General features: G+C 47.0%; 1 protein-coding gene across 1 annotated transcript in view; it reads right to left on the bottom strand.

The window, feature by feature from the left end:
- Nucleotides 1–25183, bottom strand: part of Gcn1 (GCN1 activator of EIF2AK4) — a 65351-nt gene that overhangs the window by 15532 nt on the left and 24636 nt on the right. The window contains exons 22-44 of the mRNA XM_048342848.1: nucleotides 24415–24508; nucleotides 22188–22301; nucleotides 21875–22073; nucleotides 20522–20677; nucleotides 19908–20089; nucleotides 18313–18393; nucleotides 17857–18000; nucleotides 15190–15317; nucleotides 14829–15018; nucleotides 14552–14622; nucleotides 13504–13669; nucleotides 12764–12958; nucleotides 10398–10644; nucleotides 9577–9698; nucleotides 9169–9283; nucleotides 7635–7814; nucleotides 7334–7554; nucleotides 5318–5386; nucleotides 5006–5144; nucleotides 4721–4917; nucleotides 4380–4522; nucleotides 562–679; nucleotides 238–453 (exon numbers count right to left, since the gene is read on the bottom strand). Of these exons, the coding sequence (XP_048198805.1) occupies nucleotides 238–453; nucleotides 562–679; nucleotides 4380–4522; nucleotides 4721–4917; nucleotides 5006–5144; nucleotides 5318–5386; nucleotides 7334–7554; nucleotides 7635–7814; nucleotides 9169–9283; nucleotides 9577–9698; nucleotides 10398–10644; nucleotides 12764–12958; nucleotides 13504–13669; nucleotides 14552–14622; nucleotides 14829–15018; nucleotides 15190–15317; nucleotides 17857–18000; nucleotides 18313–18393; nucleotides 19908–20089; nucleotides 20522–20677; nucleotides 21875–22073; nucleotides 22188–22301; nucleotides 24415–24508 (3487 nt within the window). The remainder of the gene's footprint in view (nucleotides 1–237; nucleotides 454–561; nucleotides 680–4379; nucleotides 4523–4720; nucleotides 4918–5005; nucleotides 5145–5317; nucleotides 5387–7333; nucleotides 7555–7634; nucleotides 7815–9168; nucleotides 9284–9576; nucleotides 9699–10397; nucleotides 10645–12763; nucleotides 12959–13503; nucleotides 13670–14551; nucleotides 14623–14828; nucleotides 15019–15189; nucleotides 15318–17856; nucleotides 18001–18312; nucleotides 18394–19907; nucleotides 20090–20521; nucleotides 20678–21874; nucleotides 22074–22187; nucleotides 22302–24414; nucleotides 24509–25183) is intronic.

Below are 25183 nucleotides of genomic sequence, written 5' to 3'. Positions count from 1 at the left end.
GCATCTCCTTAACCAGGATAAATGAGGCTGCCTTTCTTCTTCATTTGGCCCCAGACGCTAAGCTCATGCATATTAGCACATAGTAAATATCTGCTGAATGACTAAGTAAACAACTAAATGTCCCTCTGTGAAATAGGGGACACCTGGGTCTCTCCCAGGCTCTGTAGACCCAGACCTCTTGGCACTAAAAGGAGGCACTGATGGCTGCCAGGGCAAAGGAAGGCCCAAGAAACTTACCGTTCTCTTATCTGCACAAGTACTGGCTAGGAAACCCAGAAGGAGCCCAAAGAGAGTTGGCAGGATCTCTCGCAAGGTACGGGGAGTATTGGAGACAACAATCTTCCACACATGCAACGAGGCCTGCCGCACCACCAGCTGAGTGTCTGAGCGGCCCATATAGAGCCCTGCCAGTACCCGGTTCCGCCGATCAACCCCCAGGGCAGTGATGATTGCCTGCGGCCCAAAGAAGGGGAAGAAGAACACAGTATAAAGCATTTGTACGAGCACCAGGGCCTACCTTTCCCATCAGCTATGGGAGGAAAACCAATGCCAGCCACCCACCTTGTTTGACTGGGCAGTTCCAAAGTTATCATCCTCAGAAGCAGTTTCTGTGGTCATCTTCCCAGTAACCCCGGAGATGTGGAATAGGAGGTCCCCAAGGAGCTGAACAGAACTAAACCTGAGAAGGTCAAGAACAGAGTTACCATGATCACATCTATGGCCAGCTACTCTGGAGGCAGATTAAGAGGCATGCAGTCTAAGGCCAAACAAAGGGAAAAGACAGCAAGATCCTATCAGAAGAACAAACCAAGTATATTGGCACATTATCTATAGTCCTAGCCACTCAGGAAGCATAAGTAGGAGGAATGTAGTCCAACACCAGCCTGGGCAAAGTACAAGATTATTTTGAAAAACTGCAAGCAAAAGAGGGCTAAGGGCTCAAGTGATAAAATACCTATCTAAGCAAGAGGAAAGACCTGAGTTTAATCCAGTGGCCACCAGAGCAAACAAACAAACATGTTAAACCACCACCACCACCACCACCACCACCACCACCACACGCACACAAAAAAACCAACAGTTATACAGCCTCAAGGGACGGTCTTAAAGCATGGCTCAGCACTATAAAGAAGGAAGATTGGAAGCAAATGCACCCAAAACTTATACAGTGCTTATCTTGGAATGGGTGGTGTTAAGATGATTTTCATATCTACATGCTTTCTGACAATTCCCACATTTTCTGGTAATGAACATGCTACTTTATAAAGTATTAGAAGGCTGGGGATGTAGTTCAGTGGTATAGAAGATTAATATTGGAAAAGGGCTAGAAACAGTGATAGAGTGCTTTAATATTAAAAAAAGGGAGCTGGGTGCTAGTGGCTCACGGCTGTAATACCAGCTACTCAGGAGGCTGAGATATGAGGATGGCAGTTCAAAGCCAGCCCGGGCAGGAAAGTCTGGGAGGCTCTTATCTCCAACTAACGGCCAGACAACAAGAAGTGGCACTGTGGCTCAAAAGTGATAGAGCGCTAGCCTTCAGCTGGAGAACTCAAGAACAGTGCCCAGGCCCTGAGTCCAAGCCCCGCAACTGACAAATAAATAAAGTAAAGTATATGTGCAAGTTTCCACAACAAAAGCGCACAGAAAGAGGGTTAAGAAGGAAAGTGTTGGGACTGGGAATATGGCCTAGTGGTAAGAGTGCTTGCCTCGTATACATAAAGCCCTGGATTTGATTCCTCAGCACCATATATATATAGAAAACGGCCAGAAGTGGCTCTGTGGCTCAAGTGGTAGAGTGCTAGCCTTGAGCGAAAAAAAGAAGCCAGGGACAGTGCTCAGGCCTAGGACTGGCAGAAAAAAAAAAAAGGAAAGTGCACTTGCACACAACACAACAGAAGTTTCACAGGAAGCAAAGGCAGATCATCTCAAGTGGAGAAACATGGGAACTAGAAGAATGAATTTTATTTCTTCTCAAATTAAATTAGGTTTTTGTTTTTTCTTTTAAGGTACTAAAGGTTTGAATTCAAGGCCTTGCACTTGTTATGCAGGCACTCTACCACTAAATTCAACTGCAGCCCCATTTGCTGATTATTGTAAGTGTGTACGAGTATGTGTTGATATTAGGAAAGGAACTCAGGACTTTATACTCCCATTCACTTTCCTACTTAAAGCTGGCTCTCTAGAGCCACACCTCTATTCTATTATTTTACTAGTTAATTGGAAATGGGCTCTCAGACTTTTTTCCCTTGGCTGGCTTTGAACCTTCAATCTTCCAAGTCTCAGCCTCCTGAATAGGTAGGATTATAGACAGGAGCCACTAGCACTCAACATTACTGATGATTTTTGAGATGAGATCTCACTTCTTGCCTGGGCATGTGCCTGTGATCTACCTATTTGAGGCTTCCTGTTGTTGCTGGAATCACAGGTGCACTCCACTGTATCCAGCTTTCCTCAACTGAGACGGAATTTCGAGGACTTTTCTGCCTAAGAAGGCCTGGAAGTACGAACCTTTCCATCTCAGTCTAACATGTAGTTTAGGATAATGCCTGAATATCACTGCACCCAGCTATGGAATAAAGAAATGGTCTTAGGAAGTCTTCAGCCCAGGCTGGCCTTACAACCATGATCCTCCTAGTCTCAGCCTCCCAGGTAGTTAGGATTATAGAATTAAAAGCAATAAACCAGAAAAATAAGTCTCACTTAAACTGAAAATATGAGAAAAGTGGGAAGATAGAATGTGCAAATAACCACTCAGGCAGTCACTCAGACACTGCACACCTCACACCACACATAGACTCAAGGACCCCACAGAATGTGGGAAATGGGTAACACTGCACAGCCTACGTTGCCTGGTTAACAATCTGGGAAGCCTGTACTATTTTATTTTATTTTTTTTTTTTTTACCTTTTTGCCAGTCCTGGGGCTTGTTGAACTCAGGGCCTGAGCACTATCCTTGAGCTTTTTTGCTCAAGGCAACCTGTACTATTCTTTGTAAATGGCTGAGTAAATGCCCACTATATGGATATACTACCATATTTCAAAGCAACTTCCAATTTTTCAAATGACAAGCAATACTAAAACAATTTTCTGCATATAGCTCTAAACAATTGATCAAATTTATTCAAACAAATTCCTAGAAGTGCTACATGAAGAAAGATTCCTCACACTTATTCTTAGCACAAACTGTAGGAGTAAATAGAGACCTTTTTTGGGGGGCCAGTCCCCAGGGCTTGAACTTAGGGTTTCAGTGCTGTCCCTAAGCATCTTTGTGCTCAAGACTAGTTAGTGCTTTGCCATTTGGGCCACAGTTCCACTTCCAGCCTTTTCTGAGTAGTTTATTGGAAATAAATCTCATGGACTCTTCTGCTCTGGCTGGCTTTGAACCATGATCCTCAGATCTCAACCTCCTGAGTACCTAGGATACTGGCAATGAGCCATCCACGCACAGCTTAGAGAGACCTTTAAAAAAGAATCAGGGGGTTGGGAATATGGCCTAGCGATAGAGTGCTTCCTAGCATGCATGAAGCCCTGGGTTCAATTTCTCAGCACCACATACATAGAAAAGGCTAGAAGTGGTGCTGTGGTTCAAGTGGTAGAATGCTAGCCTTGAGCAAAAGAAGCTCAGGGACAGTGGCCAGGCCCTCAGTTCAAGTCACAGGACTGGCAAAAAATAAAACAAAAAATCCTAGTGACCAAGTCCACCACAGAGCAGATCTCTAGGGGTGGGACCCAGGTATCACTATTTAGCCCAACAGTTGCTCAGGTGAATCTCTAATGAACAGTCAAGGATGGGAATTAGAGCTGCAGAATACAGGAGTAAGATCCACTAAGTGATTGTGAGTATGAGAAAAAAAGATGAAACCAAAGAATTAGCAAAAACAGCAACATGACATCTGCAGAACTAAGCATGGAAACAGTTATTTTTGTGAGTATCCACATGGACTCCACTTTATGGGAAGTTTTGAGAAGAGAGATTACTGTTAATTTAGTCTGATTCAGGTGAGTTACAATTCTGGGTTTGATTCCTCAGCACCACATAAACAAAAAAAGCTGGGAGTGGTGCTGTGGTTCAAGAGGTAGAGTGCTAGCCTTGAGCAAAAAGAAGCCAGGGACAGTGCTTAAGCCCTGAATCCAAGCCCCGAACTGGCAAAAAAAGGAAGAAGAAAAAGAAAGAGGAAGAAAAGGAGGGAGGGGTAGGAGGGAGGGGGAGGGGGAGGGGGAGGGGGAGAAGTTGCTAAGAAAATGAGATGACATATTGTTTAAAATAAGGGTTTGGAAAAAGTTGAGAGTTCATGGAAACTTTCTGCTTTTCATTTTGCAACCAGAATTCCCAAGATGCAAAACCTGGGCCCAATGGCTCTTTGGGCCTGAGAACTCACCGGATCCTCCAGAGGTCATCAAAGAGGCCTTGCTCCAGCTGGGGCAGCAGCAGTGCAATGGCTGTCTCAGCATACATAGAGATGACCCGTTGGCCTGCACGCAGGGCAGTGTCTCGCACAAACTCATTCTCATCAGCCAGGGCCTAAGCACATGGAAAGTAGGGTAGGCAGGGCTATCTCCCCTTAGATACACAGGCCAAAAGAAACAGGGGCTCCCTAAAGACTATAACAAAAACTCCTGCCACCTGCCCTCTCCATCCCCCCACCCCCTTAGGGAGCTCTAGCTGTCCAGAAGGGCAGTGGCTCTCCCTTCCTCCCTCCTCAGTGTCACTAGTACATACTTTGAGGATACAGGGAATGATGGGCCCCACATAAGGGGTGAACTTGTCCCCAAAGGTGATGGGCAAGTAGTTGAACATCATGATGTAGCCATCTCGAACATGGGGTGCGATGTCTACTTTACTGGCTGTAGCCACAATTTCTGGCATCAGCTTCTCTAACTTCTCCACTCCCAAGCCAGCCATGACCTCAGCCAACCCTGTAAAGCAAGGACAGAATGAACCTACTGGAGCTGAGACCCCTCAAAAGTATTACCACTGTGGCCCCTGTGCCTACTCCAGCCTCACCTTGTGCAGCGCCTGAACGATCCACTGAGCTCTGCTCATATGTCAGTGTCTCCATCAGCCATGGCAACAAGTCCTCAAAACACGATTCGCCCATGCCCTTCACCATGGCCCCAAGAGCCTTTGCAGATACTGTCCGCACCTGTCAGGTGATGCAGGTGAGGAAAAGCAGTTCAGGACAGGAAAACCATACAGGAATAGGGAGGGGCCACTGGCCTCCTTCCCTTTGCCTGATAAAACACAAAAGCAGCTTTGGGGCATTCCCAGGGATGTTTTCCACTGACTGGGCTAAAAGATCAAGCTTCCCACACTCACCTCAGGCACAGGGTCCAAAAGTGAGGCCTTCAGGCCAGGTGTTACGCTGGGCAGGTAAGGAGCCAAGTCCTGCAAACACAATAAGTGACTCAAGCCGAGGTCTGGCTCTGGCTTTCTTCAGGCCCTGTTGTGTGGTGGACACTGACCTCAGCATTGTGATGACAAGGAGCTCTCAGCAGGAGCCAAGCAAAAGAACCTCACTATACACAGAACAGCTGGGTCACCACCAGAGCTCTTCTCACCAATTCCTTGACACTGGCCTGGCCCCACCCTCACAGGCCCAACAGAGCCACCAGCCACAAAACAAAGCCTAATTCCTCCTGTCCCTCTCTTGGGAGCAAAGCCTGCTTAGATTCTGGAGTGGTTAGCAAAGTATTTCTGGTACTCTCCTACCTGAATTTCACTATCACCTTCTCTTTCTCCAGCTCAAGGAGTATATGGTTCCTGATGTAATATTTGACTTTAAGGAGTTATTGTAAATATAGAAAATGCCACATGTTTATTGATCAGTCCTTAAGTTAAAAAAAAAAAAGCTGAACACTGTATTACCAATGATAAGATCATGTAAATTATGATATATAAACTTGTTGGAACATTATATTATACTAAAAGCCAAGTTTTATAATTAATTTTCTATAACTTGGAAACAATATTCAGGAATGTCAAAAATATTAAAAGTAGGGGCTGGGGATATAGCCTAGTGGCAAGAGTGCCTGCCTCGGATACATGAGGCCCTAGGTTCGATTCCCCAGCACCACATATACAGAAAACGGCCAGAAGCGGCGCTGTGGCTCAAGTGGCGGAGTGCTAGCCTTGAGCGGGAAGAAGCCAGGGACAGTGCTCAGGCCCTGAGTCCAAAGCCCAGGACTGGCCAAAAAAAAACAAAAAAAAAAATATATTAAAAGTAATTATAATAGCCAGGTGTTGGTTGGCTCAAGCATATATAATTCCTACCTACTCAGGCAATTGAGATCTGAGGACCACAGTTTAAAGGAAAGAATAAAGTCTGTGAGACTGATCTCTAACCATCAAAAATCCAGAAGTGGAGCTGTGACTCAAGTGGTAAGAGTGCCAGCCTTGAACAAAAAAAATAAATGATAGCACCTAGTCCCTGAGTTCAAACCCCAGTACAAGAATAAAAAGAAAAAAGTAATTGTGGGGTTGGGAATACGGCCTAGTGGCAAGAATGCTTGCCTCGTATACATGAAGCCCTGGATTCAATTCCCCAGCATCACATATACAGAAAACAGCCAGAAGTGGCGCTATGGCTCAAGTGGCACAGTGCTAGCCTTGAGCCAAAAAAAAAAAGCCAGGGACAGTGCTCAGACCTTGAGTCCAAGGCCCAGGACTGGCAAAAAAAAAAAAAAAAAAAAGTAATTGTTCTCGTGTTGCTAGTATTGAAGGACAATGGTTAAAAATTTTTTGAGATGAGTCTACATAGCCTTATCCAGCCTTAAACTAACAATCCTGTTGTTTCAGACTCCCCAGTGCTGGGATTATAAGTATGCGTCACTATGTCTAGCCTAACTTTTCTACTTTATCTTCTTGTCTAAGGAAGCAGAGATTCCAAAAACCCCTTTTTAAAAAAGGCAACTAATAACACAAATTAAAAATGTGATATAAGCATGCATGCAAGTTCTTGAGAGAATAAAGCAAACCTCACAAACTACACTCAATTCCTTTGAGAAGCTTACAGAGCAAATACGACCAGAAAACATGGCACAGAGGGAAAATTGCAGCTGCTTTTCCAACACTCCTGAAAGGCAGCTGCCTCGACTCTGCCTCAGTCTACAATGAGCCCACTGGGACAGACCTTAGCTGGGAATTAAAGCAGCAAAAACTTGAAATACTATGCTCTGGAAGATTCTCAGAGAGGCCAGACTTTTACCTCATACCCCAAGTGACTCATTTTTCCCTGCAAACATAATCAGGTAAGCCCCCACATCCCTCCACGCTGCTCTGGGCAGAAATATTCATCACTCCAGCTGTCCATACCAGCCCAAGCTGGGCTACTACCTTCTGGTCTGTCAGGGAGTACATGTTGCCAATAATCTGTGCTGCCATCTTGCGGGTATCAGTAGAGCGATCCTGGAAGGCTCGCTGGACAATGGGCATGATGAGGGCCAGGGATGGAGCATCAATGAAGTGGACAAACTTGGTGTCCAGCAGGGTCTGCAGGCACTTCTGGGTCTTCCTCGATGGGTCCGTCAGGGCATCCAGCAGGACTGGGGCAATGGCTACAGGAGAAAGGTTGGTTTGTACATGTGTAGGGAGGGGCAAACCCACCACTCCCCAGAATCAAAGTGGAGAGACATACCCAGGATCTCCGGGTTCCTGATGACAGAGCCAATCTGCCTGAGTGCCTGCTGTCCAGCCTTCTGTACTTTGACATGGGAGTCAGTCAGCACCTCTGTGAGCTTGGGCACAATATTGGGTAGGCAGGATGACAGCTGTTTGGGAGCACAATATGCCATTGCTCCAAGCAACTCCACCGACCCTGTAGACAGAAAACATGTGGCCAGAATTACATCACTGAAGAATGGCAAGCAAGTCACCTGTGCAAAATGCCTGGCCAGAGACAGCTAGCTTGCTGCTCTATAGGCTGTGCTCAAGCAATTCCCAGTTAAGGGTAGAGAGGAAAGGGCTCCTGAGGCCTCTGAGCTGTGGAGTCCCAGGTGAGGGACAGGTGGTATAGGGAAAAGAGACAAGTTCAGGACAGAGTCCTGGCAGTGACACAGGCCAATTCACTGAATTTCCCTGGCTTTAGGTGTCATATTCATGAATGAGTTTCCTCATTCACCACTATATAATATTTATATATGTATGTAAATCACTACATATTATATATAAAGTATGTGTATATGGAAACTCCTTCACTTTATATATTACATATAAACGTATGTATTTACATACATTTTATGCATTGTATATTTTACATTATATACATACATGTATATACACACACATATGTGTATATATATATATGTGTGTGTTAAATCCTTGAGTTTCATAGGCAGATTTTCTACCACTTGAGTCATGACCTCTATGAATAAGGTTCTGTATTTTAGCCTGACATTTATTTATGCCCAATTCCCTTGTAGCTAGGATGACAAGATATGTGTCACCACACGTGGCCAAGACTATAATTTTATTTTTATTTTTTATGGTTTTTTTTGCCAGTCCTGGGACTTGGACTCAGGGCCTGAGCACTGTCCCTGGCTTCTTTTTGCTCAAGGCTAGCACTCTGCCACTTGAGCCACAGCACCACCACTGGGTTTTTCTATATATATGGTGCTGAGGAATCGAACCCAGGGCTTCATGTATACGAGGCAAGCACTCTTGCCACTAGGCCATATTCCCAGCCCAAGATTACATTTTTTAAATGTTATACTGAGGTTAAAAGCTGCAGAACAGGGGCTGGGGGTATGGACTAGTGGCAAGAGTGCCTGCCTCATATACATGAGGCCCTGGGTTCGATTCCCCAGCACCACATATACAGAAAATGGCCAGAAGTGGCGCTGTGGCTCAAGTGGCATAGTGCTAGCCTTGAGCAAAAAAGAAGCCAGGGACAGTGCTCAGGCCCAGAGTCCAAGCCCCAGGACTGGCAAAAAAAAAAAGCTGCAGAACAGTTTTCAAGCTCAGAATTTCCTGACTTAGGACTATGGCTTATACCAGAAACTGGTTCTGGGCATGAAAGCATGCAAGCGAAACTACGGAAGGACCAAGGTGCCTCAAGGCTGGAAATCTCAGCCTAGTCTCTGGCTGGAAACAACATCCACAGAACCATAGGTGTGGTTACCTGGATCTCTACTGAGGACTGTTTTCAGAGCAGGAAGCTGAGAAAGCCTTACCAGCTTTGGTCCTCCATGATTCTTCCTCCAGGGCAGCAAGTAAGGAAGGGAGCACTAGCTTCACCCCATGAGCACTCAGGTTGCTCATCACAGCTTTGGCACAGTCATCTGCAGCCTCAAGGGAGGAGAGAAGGTGTTCAGTGGTTAAGCACTGACACTAGCACTGGTGATTGAGTCACCAACACATACTGGAATCCATTATGTCAGATCCCATGCCAGAGCCCACAGGATCCACTGAGAATACATCTTGCAAAGATTTAGTACCTTAGAGAGCCAGATGGGACCCATACCAGTAACCAGCTCCCCAAGTGAGAGTAGAAAGGGTTCCAGGGGCAGGGGCTTTACCCCAGGCTCCCCTGGCTGAGCTACAGATCCGGCAGCAGTTCTCCCAAGCAGCTTGGGCCTTACCTCACGCACATACTGGTTCCCATCCCCAAAGCACAACAGCAAATGGGGCAGCACATGAACCACATAGGGTTCAAACAGCTTCCCCAGCATCGTGCAGAGCATCTCGAAGGCAAACAGGGCTCCTATGGGGAAAGAGGAGAAGATACATGAAAATGTACATCCTCTCAGGGCTGCCACATTAGCAGAAAGGCTGGGCACCCTCCTGCCACCCCTTCACCTGATGGGAACACAATACAGCAGCCTCAGTCTCAGCCCCCAAAGCAGGGGTGCAGCAGAGCAGAGGGCTGGGTGCTATTCAGCACTAACAACTAAAGGCAAAGCCTCTCACAGTAAGGGTGCTGTGGAGTTTGCAATTAGAAAGATCAGGGCAGCACTAAGCATGGAGATGTACACCTGTAATCTCAAGATGCAAAAGGCTATGGCAAGAAGATCACGAGTCTGAGGCTAAATCAGGCACTTAGGGAGAATTTTCCTCACAATAAAATAGAAAAGGCTGAGCACAGTAGGAAGGTGCTTGCGTATCTAGCAAGTACACGTCCCTGGATTTACTTCCCAGCACAAAGGAAAAGTCCAGACCAAACCAGCAAGAACAAGGCGAGGTTACACTTACCACTCTTATCTCTGCAGAACACACACACACACACACACACACACAAACCCCACCCCCCCTTCAACTAGGGGACACACACACACACACACACACACACACACACACACCCCACCCCACCCCCCCTTCAACTAGGAAGAAAATGCCAGATTCTTTCCTCTAGCAGTGTGGGCAGTGATTTCTTATGCTGCCAGCAACAAGCTTAGATACCCACCCTCTCGCCGGCGGAAGTTCTTCTTATCCTGAATGGCATCAGTTAGTGCTGCCATCATTTCCTGCTGCTTCAGGGAGAGGATGCCCAGGCCCTTCACCAGGCCTGCCAGCCCGTATGCTGCCCCTTTGCGCTCCGCATACTTGTCTGACTCCAGCAACTGCTGCATGAGTCGCTGGATCATCCCTCCAGCATCCTCCTTGATGGCAGGCACGAGAGGAGGTAAGCAGCTGGCCACGGACTCCTGGACCTGTGGAAGGGGCCCCGCTTATCAGTGCAAGTTCAGTGACAGCCTGTTCTTGGTGACCAATAGCCCTATGCCACACACACACACACACACACACACACACAAACACACACCACTAGATGTTCTAAGGCCTGCCTCAGGCCAATGGAGAAGCTGTTTTGTACAGCCTCCCTATGACACATGTCCCCGCTCCATCAGGGCACACAGTGCAAAATCAATTCACAACATCATTACATCAGCCTTGTGGTACTGCCTCTGGCCTAAGCAGAAAACTGAGGCTGGGTCCATTCAGAAAGGGCTCATTGAGAAGAGCTACTTTATCTCCATAAAACAGCCCATCTCGGGCTGGGGATATGGCCTAGTGGCAAGAGTGCTTGCCTCATATACATGAGGCCCTGGGTTCGATTCCCCAGCACCACATATACAGAAAATGGCCAGAAGTGGCGCTGTGGCTCAAGTGGCAGAGCACTAGCCTTGAGCAAGAAGCCAGGGACAGTGCTCCAGCCCTGAGTCCAAGCCCCAGGACTGGCCAAAAAAAAAAAACAAAAACAGCCCATCTCAACAGAGGCACAATGCCTGTGTGTATCTGATCATACAAAATAAAATTTATTGAAATGAACTCCAGGAAATGGAAACAAGAGGTTTGATATTTATCGATGTTTTTGTTTTCTTTCCTTTTTGTCCTGTTGGTTCGTTTAGATGTCCTTTGAGAGTATAAGTAAGGGGAGGCACAAAATGGAGGGACTAAGGGTAAGCAAATGTAGCAGTGGTACTCGCTAGACACTACGTTAGAAAGGAACTATACAACTTGTGGGCAGGATGGGAGGGAAAAAGAAGGAGGGAAACAAGGGTGACAATGTCCAAAAAGAAATGTACTCTTTAACTGACTTAGTTAACTGTAAGCCAGTACATCACCTTTATGATAACCATCAATCAATAAATACATTAGCCTGTCTCCAAACTTGTCCAAGCCACAGAGAGATTGGGCTGAGCCTCATCAGATCAGAACCAAATTGGGTGGAACCAAAAAATATTCAATCCTACCTTCCTGTCTCAGCTCAAGAAGGAGAGCACTGTGTTGGCAGCTTTTGCAGGGGTGGGAGTCTTTCACAGGGCATGTTGTCTAACATTTTATTTGATCAAAACTTTAGAAACTTGAAGTTTTCAACTGTGAATTTAATGAGGCAACTCTGGGGAGGGGGGTCCCAAAGTGCAAATCATTGAAACTTTATGTAAATGCATATTCTTCAAAAAACAAGAAACTTCCTCTGCATTGTGGCTTACAAGATGGCATTAGGAGCTAGGTGCTGGTGGCTCACACTTATATTCCTAGCTACTTGAGAGGCTGAGACTAGGAGGACCAAGGTTAGAGGCCAGCACTGGCAGAAAAGTTCACAGGACCCTTTTCTCCATCCATAGCTGGTTACAGCAGCACAGGTCTGTGACTGAGCGACGTGGAAGGCTAGGAAGATCTTGGTGCAGGGAGGCCACAGCTGAAGTCTAGAGATTCTGGCTCTATAGAAGGAAATCCCAGTAGCCTAAATGCTGACAGACTGTGGCCCAAGCATGCCATCCCCATGGTAATGAGATCCTACCTTTAAAAACAACAATGAAAAACAGAGCTGGAGGTGTGCCTCAGCACAGCCTAGGAAGCAAAAGACACACACAGACACACAGACACACACCAACACAGAGACAGACACACAGACACAGACAGACAGACAGACACACACACACACACACACACACACACACACACACAGCATCTGCAACCTGTAACTAATACTTGTGGAGAAGGCCAAGAGAAACCTCAATATAGAGGCAGCCCATCTTTTTTTATTTTTTAACTCTCTGTATCCTCCATTTAAGATTTATACTAACACACACACACATAATCACACACACACACACACACACACAGCTACTGAGTAGGGAAAAAGAAGACACACTTATAATCTTAAAACAAAAAGACTGTCCCCAGTGGTACACTCCACTATAAACCAGGCTCTCCCTGAAGGGGATGAATGATTGCTGATGAGCCCACCAGGCGCCTAGAATCCCCCAGCTTCTCCACAGTACTCCCCATTTCTCTGCGGGCTCATGGCAGCCAGAAAGCAGGTACCTGCTGGGAGGGGGTGGAGAGGGCAGCGATGAGCTTGGCAACGATAGGCTTCACTTTGGGGTCACTTTTGTCCAGATGCTTGGCCAAAGAACCCATGAGAACCACCACACTCTGCCGCACAGCATCATAGCTGGCATCATTGGGAGCATCCTTCAGGAACTCCTCAAACACTGGCAGCAGCGAGTTGACGTTCTCCTGCAAAGACCAGCCCACCAGAATCACAGGTTACACCACAGCTGCCATGAAGATGACACAAGCTGAGTCTAGCCTTGGGGAAGATGTGCTGACAGGCTGGCCAACCAGCAATACCCATACCTTTCCCAGTTTTCCAGCAGGACTACAGCGGACATCTAGGAACTTAACATCCTCTCAGTGATCCCTCCCTCCCTCTCTCCCCTTTTCTCTTCTTTTCTTTTGTGCCAGTCTTGAGGCTTGAATTCAGAGCCTGGGTGCTATCTCTATTTTTTTTTTTCCTCAAGGCAATAACTCTACCACTTCAGCCACAGCTCCACTTCTGGCTTCTCAGACTTTCCCAGGCTTCCTTCCCAGGCTGGCTTCAAACCACATGATCCTCAGATCCCAGCCCTATGGGCCACCTGGCTCTCTAGGTCTTTATGACTTAAAAGAAACACAAATTTAACCTTCTACGAGGAGTTAGTGTCTTACTAGGATTTCTGGTATTCAGCACCTTGGGATCCCCTATTCCACCCTATCTTTCCAGCTGGCAGAATGCATCTCACCTTCCCATGGGCATTGAGTGTTGCAAGGGCTGCATCTAACATGCACTTCCGGACATCTGGGTTTCGATCATTGAGAGCATCAGGGACAAAAAACTGAAAGAGTGGCTTCACCTGAGAGCTGTCCAAATACTGTGAAAGCTTATTGAGGGCCAAAGCCAGACCACACCTGGAAAGAAGGGCAAGCTTGTGAACAAAAGCCAGCCAATGTTCCATGCCAAGGCAAGGAGCACAGAAACATCAATACTAATCGGCAGGGAAATGAAGCTCACCACCCAGCACTTGCCCAATGTTCTGGAACAATTCACTTGCCACATGAAGACCAGCCACTTATCCTGAGTTTATCTCCTACCTTAGGTACCTTAGGCAGGGACCTATTCTGCCTTTTCCCTCCATGTGAGTACTCTGCCTACCCTCTACCTCCAGGCAGGGTGTATGTAAGAGGAGAAAGGTAACACAAATGGATGTGGATGTTCCTGGAAGGGATCGTTTTCCACAGAGGTGATATGGTGCTATTCTTTTCAGCTACAGAACAATAAGAAGGCTCCCATTGCAAAGAAACTATGTACTATCCCCAGAGGATGGTCTGCAATAAAAGAGAGACAAGTCCATACTCCATTCCACACACACAAAGCCACAGAGGAGCGTGTAGTCAAGACATTCCTTAAATAAGCACTGCCATGTGTGTCATGAAGTCCACTCTCTGGGGGAGGTAAGGGTTTTCTATGGTCACACATGCTCTCAGACCCGCCTCATCCTCCAGCTAGTACCTGTGGGAGCTAAAGGGAAGAAAACTAACACTCACGGAGCACTTCACACATTTGGCCAGGCTCCAACACCCTGTGAGGTAGGTTTTAGTATCCTGCCCTGCACACAGATGAAGAAACAGAGACCTGGAGAAAAGCAGGGCTGTGCTCAAGGGCACAGAGTTTCACCTTAGGAGCCAGGCAGCATTGGAGTAAGGTCTCTCTGGCTCAGGATGCCCTATTTCCTTCCAATTGTATATCCATCCCCTGGACAAGAATGGGAATGGAGGGAAGGGGGAGTGTACCTGGCTTCCCACTGATCCGGAGGGGATTCTGAAATCACTCGACCCAGAGCATCCAGCACTGGGGGCGGCCTCTGAAACAGACAAGAGGATAAATGCCCTACAAGGCTTGCCCCTATCCTGCTGAGACAAATAGCCCAGACACCAGACTGAGGCAGAAAACCAGTCATAGGCCTCCTAACCAAATGTGAGCACCAAGACTCCTACCTGGAGTCATCAGAGGCAGAGTCCAACCCAATGTCATACCCTCTGGCCCACAGCTGCTGCTCCAGTCACTCACATAGAGCTTCTCCTGATAGATCTCCATGAGCCTGCCCATGACTTCTGCTGCCTGCCACTGGTACCGAGCCACCGCCTGAGAGAGGGCGTCAGCCCCAGCCTGCCGCACAGCTGCCTCATGATAGATCACATCATCAATCAGCAAGGAGCAGAGATCTGGCTGCAGATCGAGGCCCATGGTCAACCAGAGCCTACAGTGGACCAAAGGTGGGGCTAGTCAGAGAAGTAACTGTACGTAATTCCTCAGCAATCCTGGCCCCAGCCAAGGCCCTTCTCTCATTGAAGGTTAACCCTGAGGATTTCGGTATCGCTTAAGGGAGAGGGGATGGGGCAGGAGAAAGTAGACTCCCACTACCTCTTACCTCTCAGCCAGCTTCCGGATCTCCTCCTCCTTGTCAAACTTGACCACCCAGAGCCTCCGCAAAAGGCTCAGGCCATTCTTCTCATCACTATCAGGTGTTGGTAACACCAGCTGGAGCTCCATCAGCCCCTAGGTCAAGGAGTGATTGGACTAGGTGAGGCTCACTCTCAGAAGTCTCCCAACTGGCCACTCACTTCTGCTGTTCAAAACGCAACCACTATCTGCATGTGGCTATTTAAAGGTAAATCTGGAGATGAATTTGATCAAAGCAGTCTATGTATGCATACAAATATCACAATGAAACCACTTTGTGCAATTACTATGTGCTAATTAAAAATAAGAAAAAATTAAAAAAAACAAACTATCAGTCTTTCCAGCCATATTTCAAGTGTTCAATAAGCAGACATGTCTCCTGCATTGAAAAGCACTACCACACCCAGTTCCATCAGCAGCCCTGGTCTAGGAAGTGTTGGGAATCAGCTTAACTCAGGGCATGCTCAGAAGTGCCGCAGTAGCTGTTCTCAAGAGGTAATGCTTAGTATGTGGCAGGGCTTGACACCAATAATGATGATGATGATGATGATGATAACAGTTCTTTGGTGAACTGATAGTGTGATGGTAGAACTTCTCAGTATAACAGTTAATAACTTTACAAATAAATAATACAGGGCTGGATGTGGTCATGTATGCCTATAATCCTAGCTACTGGGGAAGCAGAGACTTAGAGGATCAGGGTTTGAGGCCTAAATAATAAATTAGAAGCTGGGTGCGGTGACATACACCTGTAATCCTAGCTATTCAGGAGGCTGAGATCTGAGGATTACAGTTCAAAACCAGCGCAGGCAAGAAAGTCCTGAGACGCTTATCTCCAATTAACCACCAGAAAACCGGAAGTGGCAAGTGGCACTGTGGCTCAAAGAGGTAGAGTGCTAGCCTTCAACAAAAAGAGCTCAGGGCCGGTGCCAGTGATTCACACTTGTTTTTTTGTTCTTTTTGCCAGTCCTGGGCCTTGGACTCAGGGCCTGAGCACTGTCCCTGGCTTCTTTTTGCTCAAGGCTAGCACTCTTATCACTTGAGCCACAGCGCCACTTCTGGCCATTTTCTGTATATGTGGTGCTGGGGAATCGAACCCAGGGCTTCATGTATACGAGGCAAGCGCTCTTGCCACTAGGCTATATCCCCAGCCCCAGTGATTCACACTTGTAATCCTAGCTGAGAAGGCTGAGCTCTGAGGATCATGGTTTGAATCCAGCCTGAACAGAAAAGTCTGTGAGACTCTTATCTCCAATAAACTACTCATAAAAAGCCAGAAGTGTGCTGGGAATATGGCCTACTGGTAGAGTGCTTGCCTGGCATACATGAAGCCCTGGGTTTGATTCCTCAGCACCACATATATAGAAGAAGCCGGAAGGGCACTGTGGTAGAGTAGCTAGCCTTGAGCAAAAAGAAGCCAGGGACAGTGCTCAGGCCCTGAGTCTAAGCCCTAGGACTGGCAAAAAAAAAAAAAGACAAAGAAAAAAGCCAGAAGTGGTGTTATGGCTCAAGTGGTAGAGCACTAGCCTTGAGCACAAAGAGGCTCAGGGACAGCGCTGAGGCTCTGAGTTCAAGCTCCAGGTCTGGCAAAAAAAAAAAAAAAAGAGCTCAGGGACAGTGCCCAGGCCCCAAGTTCAAGCCCCACGACTAACAAAAAATAATAATAATTAGTGATAACCCCATCTCAACCACAGGTGGCTCATGCCTATACACCCAGCTAAACAAGAGGCAGAGATAGGAGGATCACTATGCAAGTGAAAACCATGATAAGACCCCATAAAGCAAAAGGGCTAAGCATGACTTAAATGGTAGAGCACCTGCCTAGCAAGACTGAGGTTCTTAGTACAAATTCCAGTACCAACCAAAAGAGGAACAAAAAAATACCCAAAAACTCAGAAAAAAGTGCATGCTCCTTTCTTACAAATGAGTCTTTAAGAAAAATTTATCATAATAGTATCATTTTTGACAGTTTAATGCAGAGAAAATAGTCACATATCAATAAGAAGAAGATGCAGATAGATCAGTATTTTGGAACTGTCATTGGACAAGCTAGAATAACTGCTATAGACATGTACTGATCCTGTGAGTCATGCTGCCTGTAACAGTCCACATTCCAGTTTGACATTTAAGTGAAGTCTCTGATTCAAAATGAGTTAAAAAGGGACGTGCCAGCTCGGCACTACTGGCTCATACCTACACAAGAGGCTGAAACTGAGAGGATTTCAGTTTGAAGGCAGAAAAGTCCACAAGACTCTGTCTACAATTAACCAACAAAATGCCAGACTGGAAGCATGGCTCAAGTAGTACAGCACCAGCCCTGAGCAAAAGCTCAGGGATAGCACCCAGGCCCTGAGTTCAAGCATTCTATCTCCTCTTTCCCACCCACCCCCAACTCTCTCTCTCTCTCTCTCTCACACACACTCACACACTCACACACACACACACACACACAGAACATGCTTCGTTTTCCAGTTCTTAGAAGAAGCCCATGACCACCCTATGACCTTTTGTCCTTGCCCCTAGGACCTGTCATCAGGGTGAAAGGCATTCTCCTAAATTCCCATCATGCAGTTCAAATATTTGCACAGTGGCAAGGGATACCACAATGTGGCCCCACGAGGGAGTGGGCACACACCCGGAGCGCAGTCTCCCGCACGCTGGCACATGGGGACTGCAAGGCACAGAGTAGCACATCCACCTCCTCCTGCTCTGCGAAGGCGCAGCCATCCTCACCACTGCTGCTGGCACAGAGTGTGGTCAGTGTATCTGCGGCCAGAACCTGCGGAGGACATCAACCCACTTATCAAGTTCAATTGATCACCTATGTATGTAGGACAGGTGATGGGCTAAGCAGCCCACAGAGGGCTCAGAACCCCCACTAGGGCTAAAACCAGCACCACACCACACAAAGTGGCAGCACCCATGCACCTCACAGCTGAGAACAGTTGGCTGTTTCTCAAAAATAGTGCTATTGTTCTGTTCACAAGTGAGATGATCTCTTTTGAGAGAACCAGAACTTAATCACTCATGCCAGGACCTACAGTGAGGACCTGAAACAATCATAGAAGTAGGAGATTGGAGAACACATCACCTGCAGTCGGGGTGAGCCTGTCCCAATCACCCAGGTCAGCAGACGCAGCATGGCCACACGAGGCAGCAACTCAGGGCCATTCTGGAGGAGAACAGTAAACAGGTTGGGGTGAGTCTGTGGGGAAGATCCATACCCATACCTGAGGCCAGTCAAATATCATGCCCTCATGCACAGAAAAATGAAATATTCCATGGTTTAAAACTGCATGAGTCTTACAACCAAGTCTACAGGCACACACCAGCCAACCATGATCCTCAGGAATTTAAATACTGAAGGTCACTGGAAATTCAGACTATGAAATACACGCGGAATATAAATAGGTATACTCAGCTTTATAAGGAAATAAAATTTATTTTTATTTTTATTTATTTTATATTTTATTTTGCTTACGAAGCAAAGTAAAATTGATCACGCATCATTAGCGATATTTATACTATCTAAGCTTGAACTAGGTTTGCAGAAAAAAGAACCCTTATGGATAGCTCAGTACATGCCACATAACCTACCATTTCCACATTCAACACGACTTATAGCTAAGTTTACTTGTGTATACAGGGGATGTACCTAGGAGAAGGCACATGACAGTGCTGTTCCAGAAAGGAAAAGTTATGAAACAACCTTGAAATATCCATCAGTGGGTAAAGCATGGTACATGCAACCAGGGTCTGGTGGCTCACATCACTCAGAAGGCTGAGGTCTGTCTCAGTAGGGGGTTCAAAGCCAACCTAGGCAGAAAAGTCCATGAGACTCTTATCTACAATTAACCAGCAAAATGCTGGAAGTGGAAGTGTGGCTCAAGAAGTAGAGCACCGGGCTGGGGATATACATGAAGCCCTGAGTTCGATTCCCCAGCACCACATATACAGAAAATGGCCAGAAGTGGTGCTGTGACTCAAGTAGGAGAGTACTAGCCTTGAGCAAAAAGGAGCCAGGGACAGTGCTCAGGCCCTGAGTCCAAGGCCCAGGACTGGCAAAAAAAAAAAGAAGTAGAGCACCAACCTTGAACAAAAATACCAAGTGCAAAGGACCTGAGTTAGTACTGGCACAAACCCAACAAAAACACAGTGCAGGCTGGGGATATGGCCTAGTGGCAAGAGTGCTTGCCTCGTATACTTGAAGCCCTGGGTTGGATTCCCCAGCACCACATATACAGAAAATGGCCAGAAGTGGCGCTGTGACTCAAGTGGCAGAGTGCTAGCCTTGAGCAAAAAAAGAATCCAGGGACAGTGGCTCAGGTCCTCCTGAGTCCAAGGCCCAGGACTGGCAAAAAAAAAAAAAAAAAACACAGTGCATGTACAGTGCAGACTCTTATACAACTGGTGAAATAAACACATCAGGTCAGTACACACACAAAGGGATCAAGACCTGACCTAACTAGTCACACAAAGGGATCAAGACCTGGCCTAACTAGTCATATAAAGGCAACATGACCCATTTTTGTATTAAGACACTCACCATACCATGTGGGCTACGGCTGTGGGTATAAACACAACCTCTATTTCCCCACCAGAACTGTTTATGGGTTATAAAGTGTCATGAGCACCAGCCTTCCTCAGGACCCCTCAAACCAAGGGGTAACAGAGCTTTGTGCCAACCTCATCAACACGGCCAGGTGGGGTGTTGGGGGAGGTCCTCAGCTGAGCATGAACAGTGAGGATCTGGAGAATCTGGGCCATCTGCTCCTCATCCTCCTCACTGTGGTGGGGCATCTCAGTAAGTACCATCTTCAGCAGTGGGAAGACCAAGGAGAAGGCGGGTGCAGACAGGGGTGCCGCATCTGTAATAGCAAGTGGTACACATGATTTTGGGGTGGACTGGACCTGGACCACTGCTGCCCAGGCAGCTTCAGGACATATGGAAAAGAAAACTAGAGACCCCTGACACCTGGGAGGACTCAGTACAACACAGGGATGATGGCTAAAGCTGATCCTACTTTCACCCCAACAATGCCCACTTCCAGATTGTGGGACTCAACAGGAAGCAGATGCCAAAGTAAACCCTTAATAGAATCATAGTGACTCACTAAATACCAGCATTGGACTCAGACACTCTCCCTAGTCTAACCCTCATTTTTCAGACCAAGGCCAGGGAAGAAGACTCGTCTGCCCAAGGCCATGGACTCAGGAAGTCTGGGTGACACTATAACCCCTGTAACACTCTGCACACAAGCCATTCCTTCCTGTGTCCTCAGCCCCATCCACTCTCTTACCTGGCTCACCCTTGCCCACCCTGCTGGTGATTGTGTGAGTGTGCAGCAGTGCCACCGCTCTCTTCACAGCCACTGACAGATCTTCCTGGCACCAGGATTTATCCAGAGCACACTCTGGCTTCAGCAGGCGCAGTGTCACATGGCTCACCAAAATGCCTGTGGAAAGAGGCCCAGGAAGGAGTGACCACACAAAGGTGCAGAATCTGACACAAATAAAGGGTCCAGGATAGAGGCACCTAGTCCTCTGAATATAATCCCTTTCTTCAACCTAATATCTCACTAGATCTTTGTGATATTGTCAAAGGGTAAGGAGATGGGCAGGAGCTATCCTTGTGAGGATGTTCTTGGTTTTGGTTTTGGTTTTTGGGGAGAAGGAACCAGTCCTAGGGCTTGAACTCAGGGTCTGGGCACTAACCCTGAGCTTCTTTTTGCTCAAGGCTAGCACTCTACGACTTTAGGCAAAGCGCCACTTCTGGCTTTTGCTGTTTATATGGTACTGAAGAATCAAACCCAGGACTTCATGCATGCTAGACAAGCATTCTACCCCTAAGCCACATTCCCAGCCCAATCTTGTTTTTTGGACAGCTCACTATGTAGCCCAGGCTGATGTGGCACTCACAGTCTTCCTGCCTCAGCCTCCTGAGGGCTGGGATTACACTTGTATACTTGATGTATGGCTGCTCAGGAACTATGGGCAGCAATGCCTGGCCACAATGCAGCAAACCATCCTCAATACCACACTCCCCTGCCTGTCGTGCCCCACCCCCCTCCATCCTGGGGCTTGAACTCAGGGTCTAGGCACTGTCCCAGAGCTTCTTTTGCTCAAGGCTAGCACTCTACCACTTGAGCCACAGCACCACTTCAAGCTTTTTCTGTTTATGTGGTACTGAGGAATGGAACACAGGTCTTTGTGCATGCTAGGCAAGCACTCTGCCACTAAGCCACATTCCCAACCCAATACCAATGAACTTCTAGTTTCCCAGTTTTAAATCTGCTAGAGGGATAGGAATATGGCTTAGTTTATAGACTGCTTGCCTGGCATGCGTAAATCCCTGGGATTGACCTCTAGCACCTAAAAAGAAAACAAAACAAAAACCTGCTGCAGAAAGGTAAGATGCTGACTAGCATCTAAAACCTGTTCCTCAGTGTGAAGGCAGAGAGGATGCAAAATGGAGAGGAGACACATGTTGGTCCTGAGCATATCCTGTTGGGAGATTTCACAGGTTGCTTCCATGTAGAAACAAAATTCAGCAGCTTAGATTATCACAGGCCTCTCCAAAAGCACTCAGTGGTATCCCAGCCCAATTCCCATACTACCCCGGGCCATCCCCACATTCAGTGAACAGGACTAACCCAAAGCCTTGAGCCTAGGGGGCATAACACAAGCAGCCAAAGACAGGAAAGGGCTCTTGATCCTGGGAGCAGCCAAGGGAGATTTCAGCAAGGGTAGGAAGGAGTTGATCAAAACTGGGATGTACTGGGTCAGGCCAGACGGGTTCTTGACCAGGATGGTGTCTAGCAGTCCTAATGCCACCTCCAGCTCCCCATCCAGCTGTAAGCAGAGTCAATCAGAGAGCAGGTCAACAGGGCCCCAGTCTACGACAGACAGAACTGGGGCTAGCTCATACAGGACTTGCACCCAAGGGCATGTAGTGGTGACACCTACCTCTTGTAGTCGCCTCCGGATTTGTGCCTCCTTGTCCAGCTGGGCCTGCAGCATCTCCTTCTGCTTACTGGTTAGCTGTACCTCCTCTTTTATGCCTTTCTTCTTCTTTATCTCCTGAAGGTCAGAGTGAGCAAACCAATTCCATCTCCAGGGAACAGACCTACCTCTACCAGAGGAAGGCAAGCTTGCTTCCACAGAGACCACCACCAGCTCCCAGTCTGGGACTGGGGTTCACAAGCCCACCCATGTGGCTTCCCTCCCCAACTACAAAGTCCATGGCCACTGGATGTGTACAGAACAGAGACAGAAATAATAAAAAACAAATATTTTGGCCAAATTTTACTAGGCAACCTACTCAGTGAACCAACACCCCCAACCTCTTTTACTTTGTGTGTTTATGCACAAGTGCGCATGCACACAGGCATCAGTCGACTTAAACACAGGCCCTGGGAACTGTCCCTGAGCTTTTTTTGCTCAAAGCTAATACTCTACCACTTTGAACCACAGTGTCATTTCTGGCTTTTTGGTAGTTAATTGGAGATAAAAGCCTCACGGACTTTCCTGCTAGGGCTGGCTTTGAACTATGATCCTCAGATTTCAACCTCCTAAGTAGCTAGGATTACAGGCATGAGCCACTGATACCCAGCATGTCTCTTAGCTTTTTTACTCCAGGCTGATACTCCACCACTTAGGCCACACCTCAACTTCCAACTTTTAGCTGGTTAACAGCAAATAAGTCTTATGGACTTTCCTGCCCAGACTGGTTTTGAACCATGATCCTCTGATTTCAGCCTCTTGAGTAGCTATGATTACAGGTGTGAGCTACCAGCACCCAGCTTAGGTTTTCTTTTTCTTTTCTTTTTTTTTTCATAAGATTTTTAATTTTTGCCCAGAGCTAGCCTAGACTTCCTTCTTTCCACTCCTCTCCCAAGTAACTGCAATTATAGGTAGGAGCCACTGTGTCCAGCAAGAAACAAATTTTAACTGTACTTTCTGCTAACAAAGGCAAGGAGAGAAATATGCTAGAGAAATAAAAGATCTCTCGATAATCTCTAATGGGTACTGTGATGGCCACATGCTTCATATTCAGAACAGCCTTCCCCCACCCTCCTGCCTAGAAATTTCCTACTCCAACAGTGGGAAAAACAGGCTCAGGAGGCTGGAGACCATAGGCAGGAGTCACTCTTCAAGTATTTACTGAGCACCTACATCAAGCCACACACTATTCTAGATGGGAAGGGGGAGGGAGGGCTGCAGGGGCGACAGTTAAAAGTCCTTTCTCTCAGGGAACTGGCATTGCAAAGCATGAAGGTAAACAAGAAACAAGTGAGCAAATATAAACAAGATGGCAGAGCATGGAAAAAGTCACGAGGAATGAGCATGAGATGAAGATAATTGAAGCCGTGTGTTCACATGGATCAAACATAACAATGAAAACTGGTGAAACTTTTTGGGGAAGAGGGAAATGTGTTAGGGAATAGCGACAGAGGGGGTAGACACAATCATAACACTGTACACAAATGTAAATGTACATATGTACACTGTACACATGTGTAAATGTTACAACGGAAACCTCCCCTTGTACAACTAATGAACTAATGTATGATATTTGAAAGAGAGATAGGTGGGTATAGGGAAGCCTCGCTGAGAAGGGCTTATGTGGGCTAAGATGTCAAAGAGAAGAAAAATCTAGCCTCCAAGGCTGAGACAAGCACAGTTTGCAAAGCTAAGTGTGTCAATCCACTCAGAATTCCTCAGGTGCCCCATGAGGCAGGTCCTACAACTGTTGTCAGGAGTCAAGATGGGGCCCAGGCCTTAAGAAAGGAGACAGGGGGCTAGGAATATGGCCTAGTGGCAAGAGTGCTTGCCTCGTATACATGAAGCCCTAGGTTCGATTCCCTAGTACCACATATGTAGAAAATGGCCAGGAGTGGCGCTGTGGTTCAAATGGTAGAGTGCTAGACTTGAGCAAAAAGAAGCCACGGACAGTGCTCAGGCCCTGAGTCCAAGCCCCAAGACTGGCCAAAAAAAAAAAAGAAAGGAGACAGGCATAGGACCAAGCAGCAGCACTTAAGTGAAAAGCTGGTTTGCCTTGAGTGGGGGCAGAGAAAGGGTGAACAGAGTGTGACCAGAGAGCAGTAACATGCGCTCTGGGTCTCAGGGGGAAGCCTTTGTGCAGCAGGGCCACCAAGCTCAGCAGCCCTACTAGATGCCTCCGTGGACCCACCTCCTTCAGCTCCAGCTCAATGATCTGCTCCTTGAAGGAGTAAGCTTTGTTCTCTCGTTTCATGTTGGCCTTTTTTATGCTGTCCTGCTGAGCGCTGAAATACAGAAAGTGATTAGCTGCCTGAAAGCGCAACCAAGCCCCTCAGCCTCCCACTAGCCATGAAATCAACGCTACCTTTTCCTTTTGTGGTATATACTAAACTCAGGACCTTTTGTATGCTGGGCAAGTACTCTACTACTGAGCTACACACTTTCCAGTTCCAACTTTTTTTTTTTTTTGTGCCAGTCCTGGGGCTTGAACTCAGGCCTGGGCACTATTCCTGAGCTTCTTTTGCTCAAGGCTAGTGCTCTACCACTTGAGCCACAGCACTACTTCCAGTTTTTTGTTTATGTGGTACTAAGGAATTGAACTAGGGCTTCATGCATGTTAGGCAAGCACTCTAAGACACATTCCCAGCCCCTAGCTTTTTTTTCTTTTACTTTTTGAGACATGGTCTCAATGCAGACAGGGTCCTCTATGCAGCTCAGGCCAACTGGAACTCAGATCTTTCTGTCAGCCTCCCAAGTGCTAAGATTGCAAAAGCACACACCATCATGCCTGGTGCCCAGCTAGCCAGGATGGTGCTAAATCATGGACACATTGGCAGGGCCTACGGCCTGAAACAAATCAGGTATTTGCCCAATGGCCAGGCTGTTTTGTTTGTTCTTCACAATGACCGTACAAAATAGGTGCTGTTTCTATCATGCAGGCAAGAAAATTAGGTTTGGGG

Source organism: Perognathus longimembris, chromosome 3 (genome assembly GCF_023159225.1).
Source record: "Perognathus longimembris pacificus isolate PPM17 chromosome 3, ASM2315922v1, whole genome shotgun sequence".
NCBI lineage: Eukaryota > Metazoa > Chordata > Mammalia > Rodentia > Heteromyidae > Perognathus > Perognathus longimembris.
The sequence above is the reverse complement of the archived record's forward strand: the minus strand, read 5'-3'. Positions and strand labels throughout refer to the sequence as shown.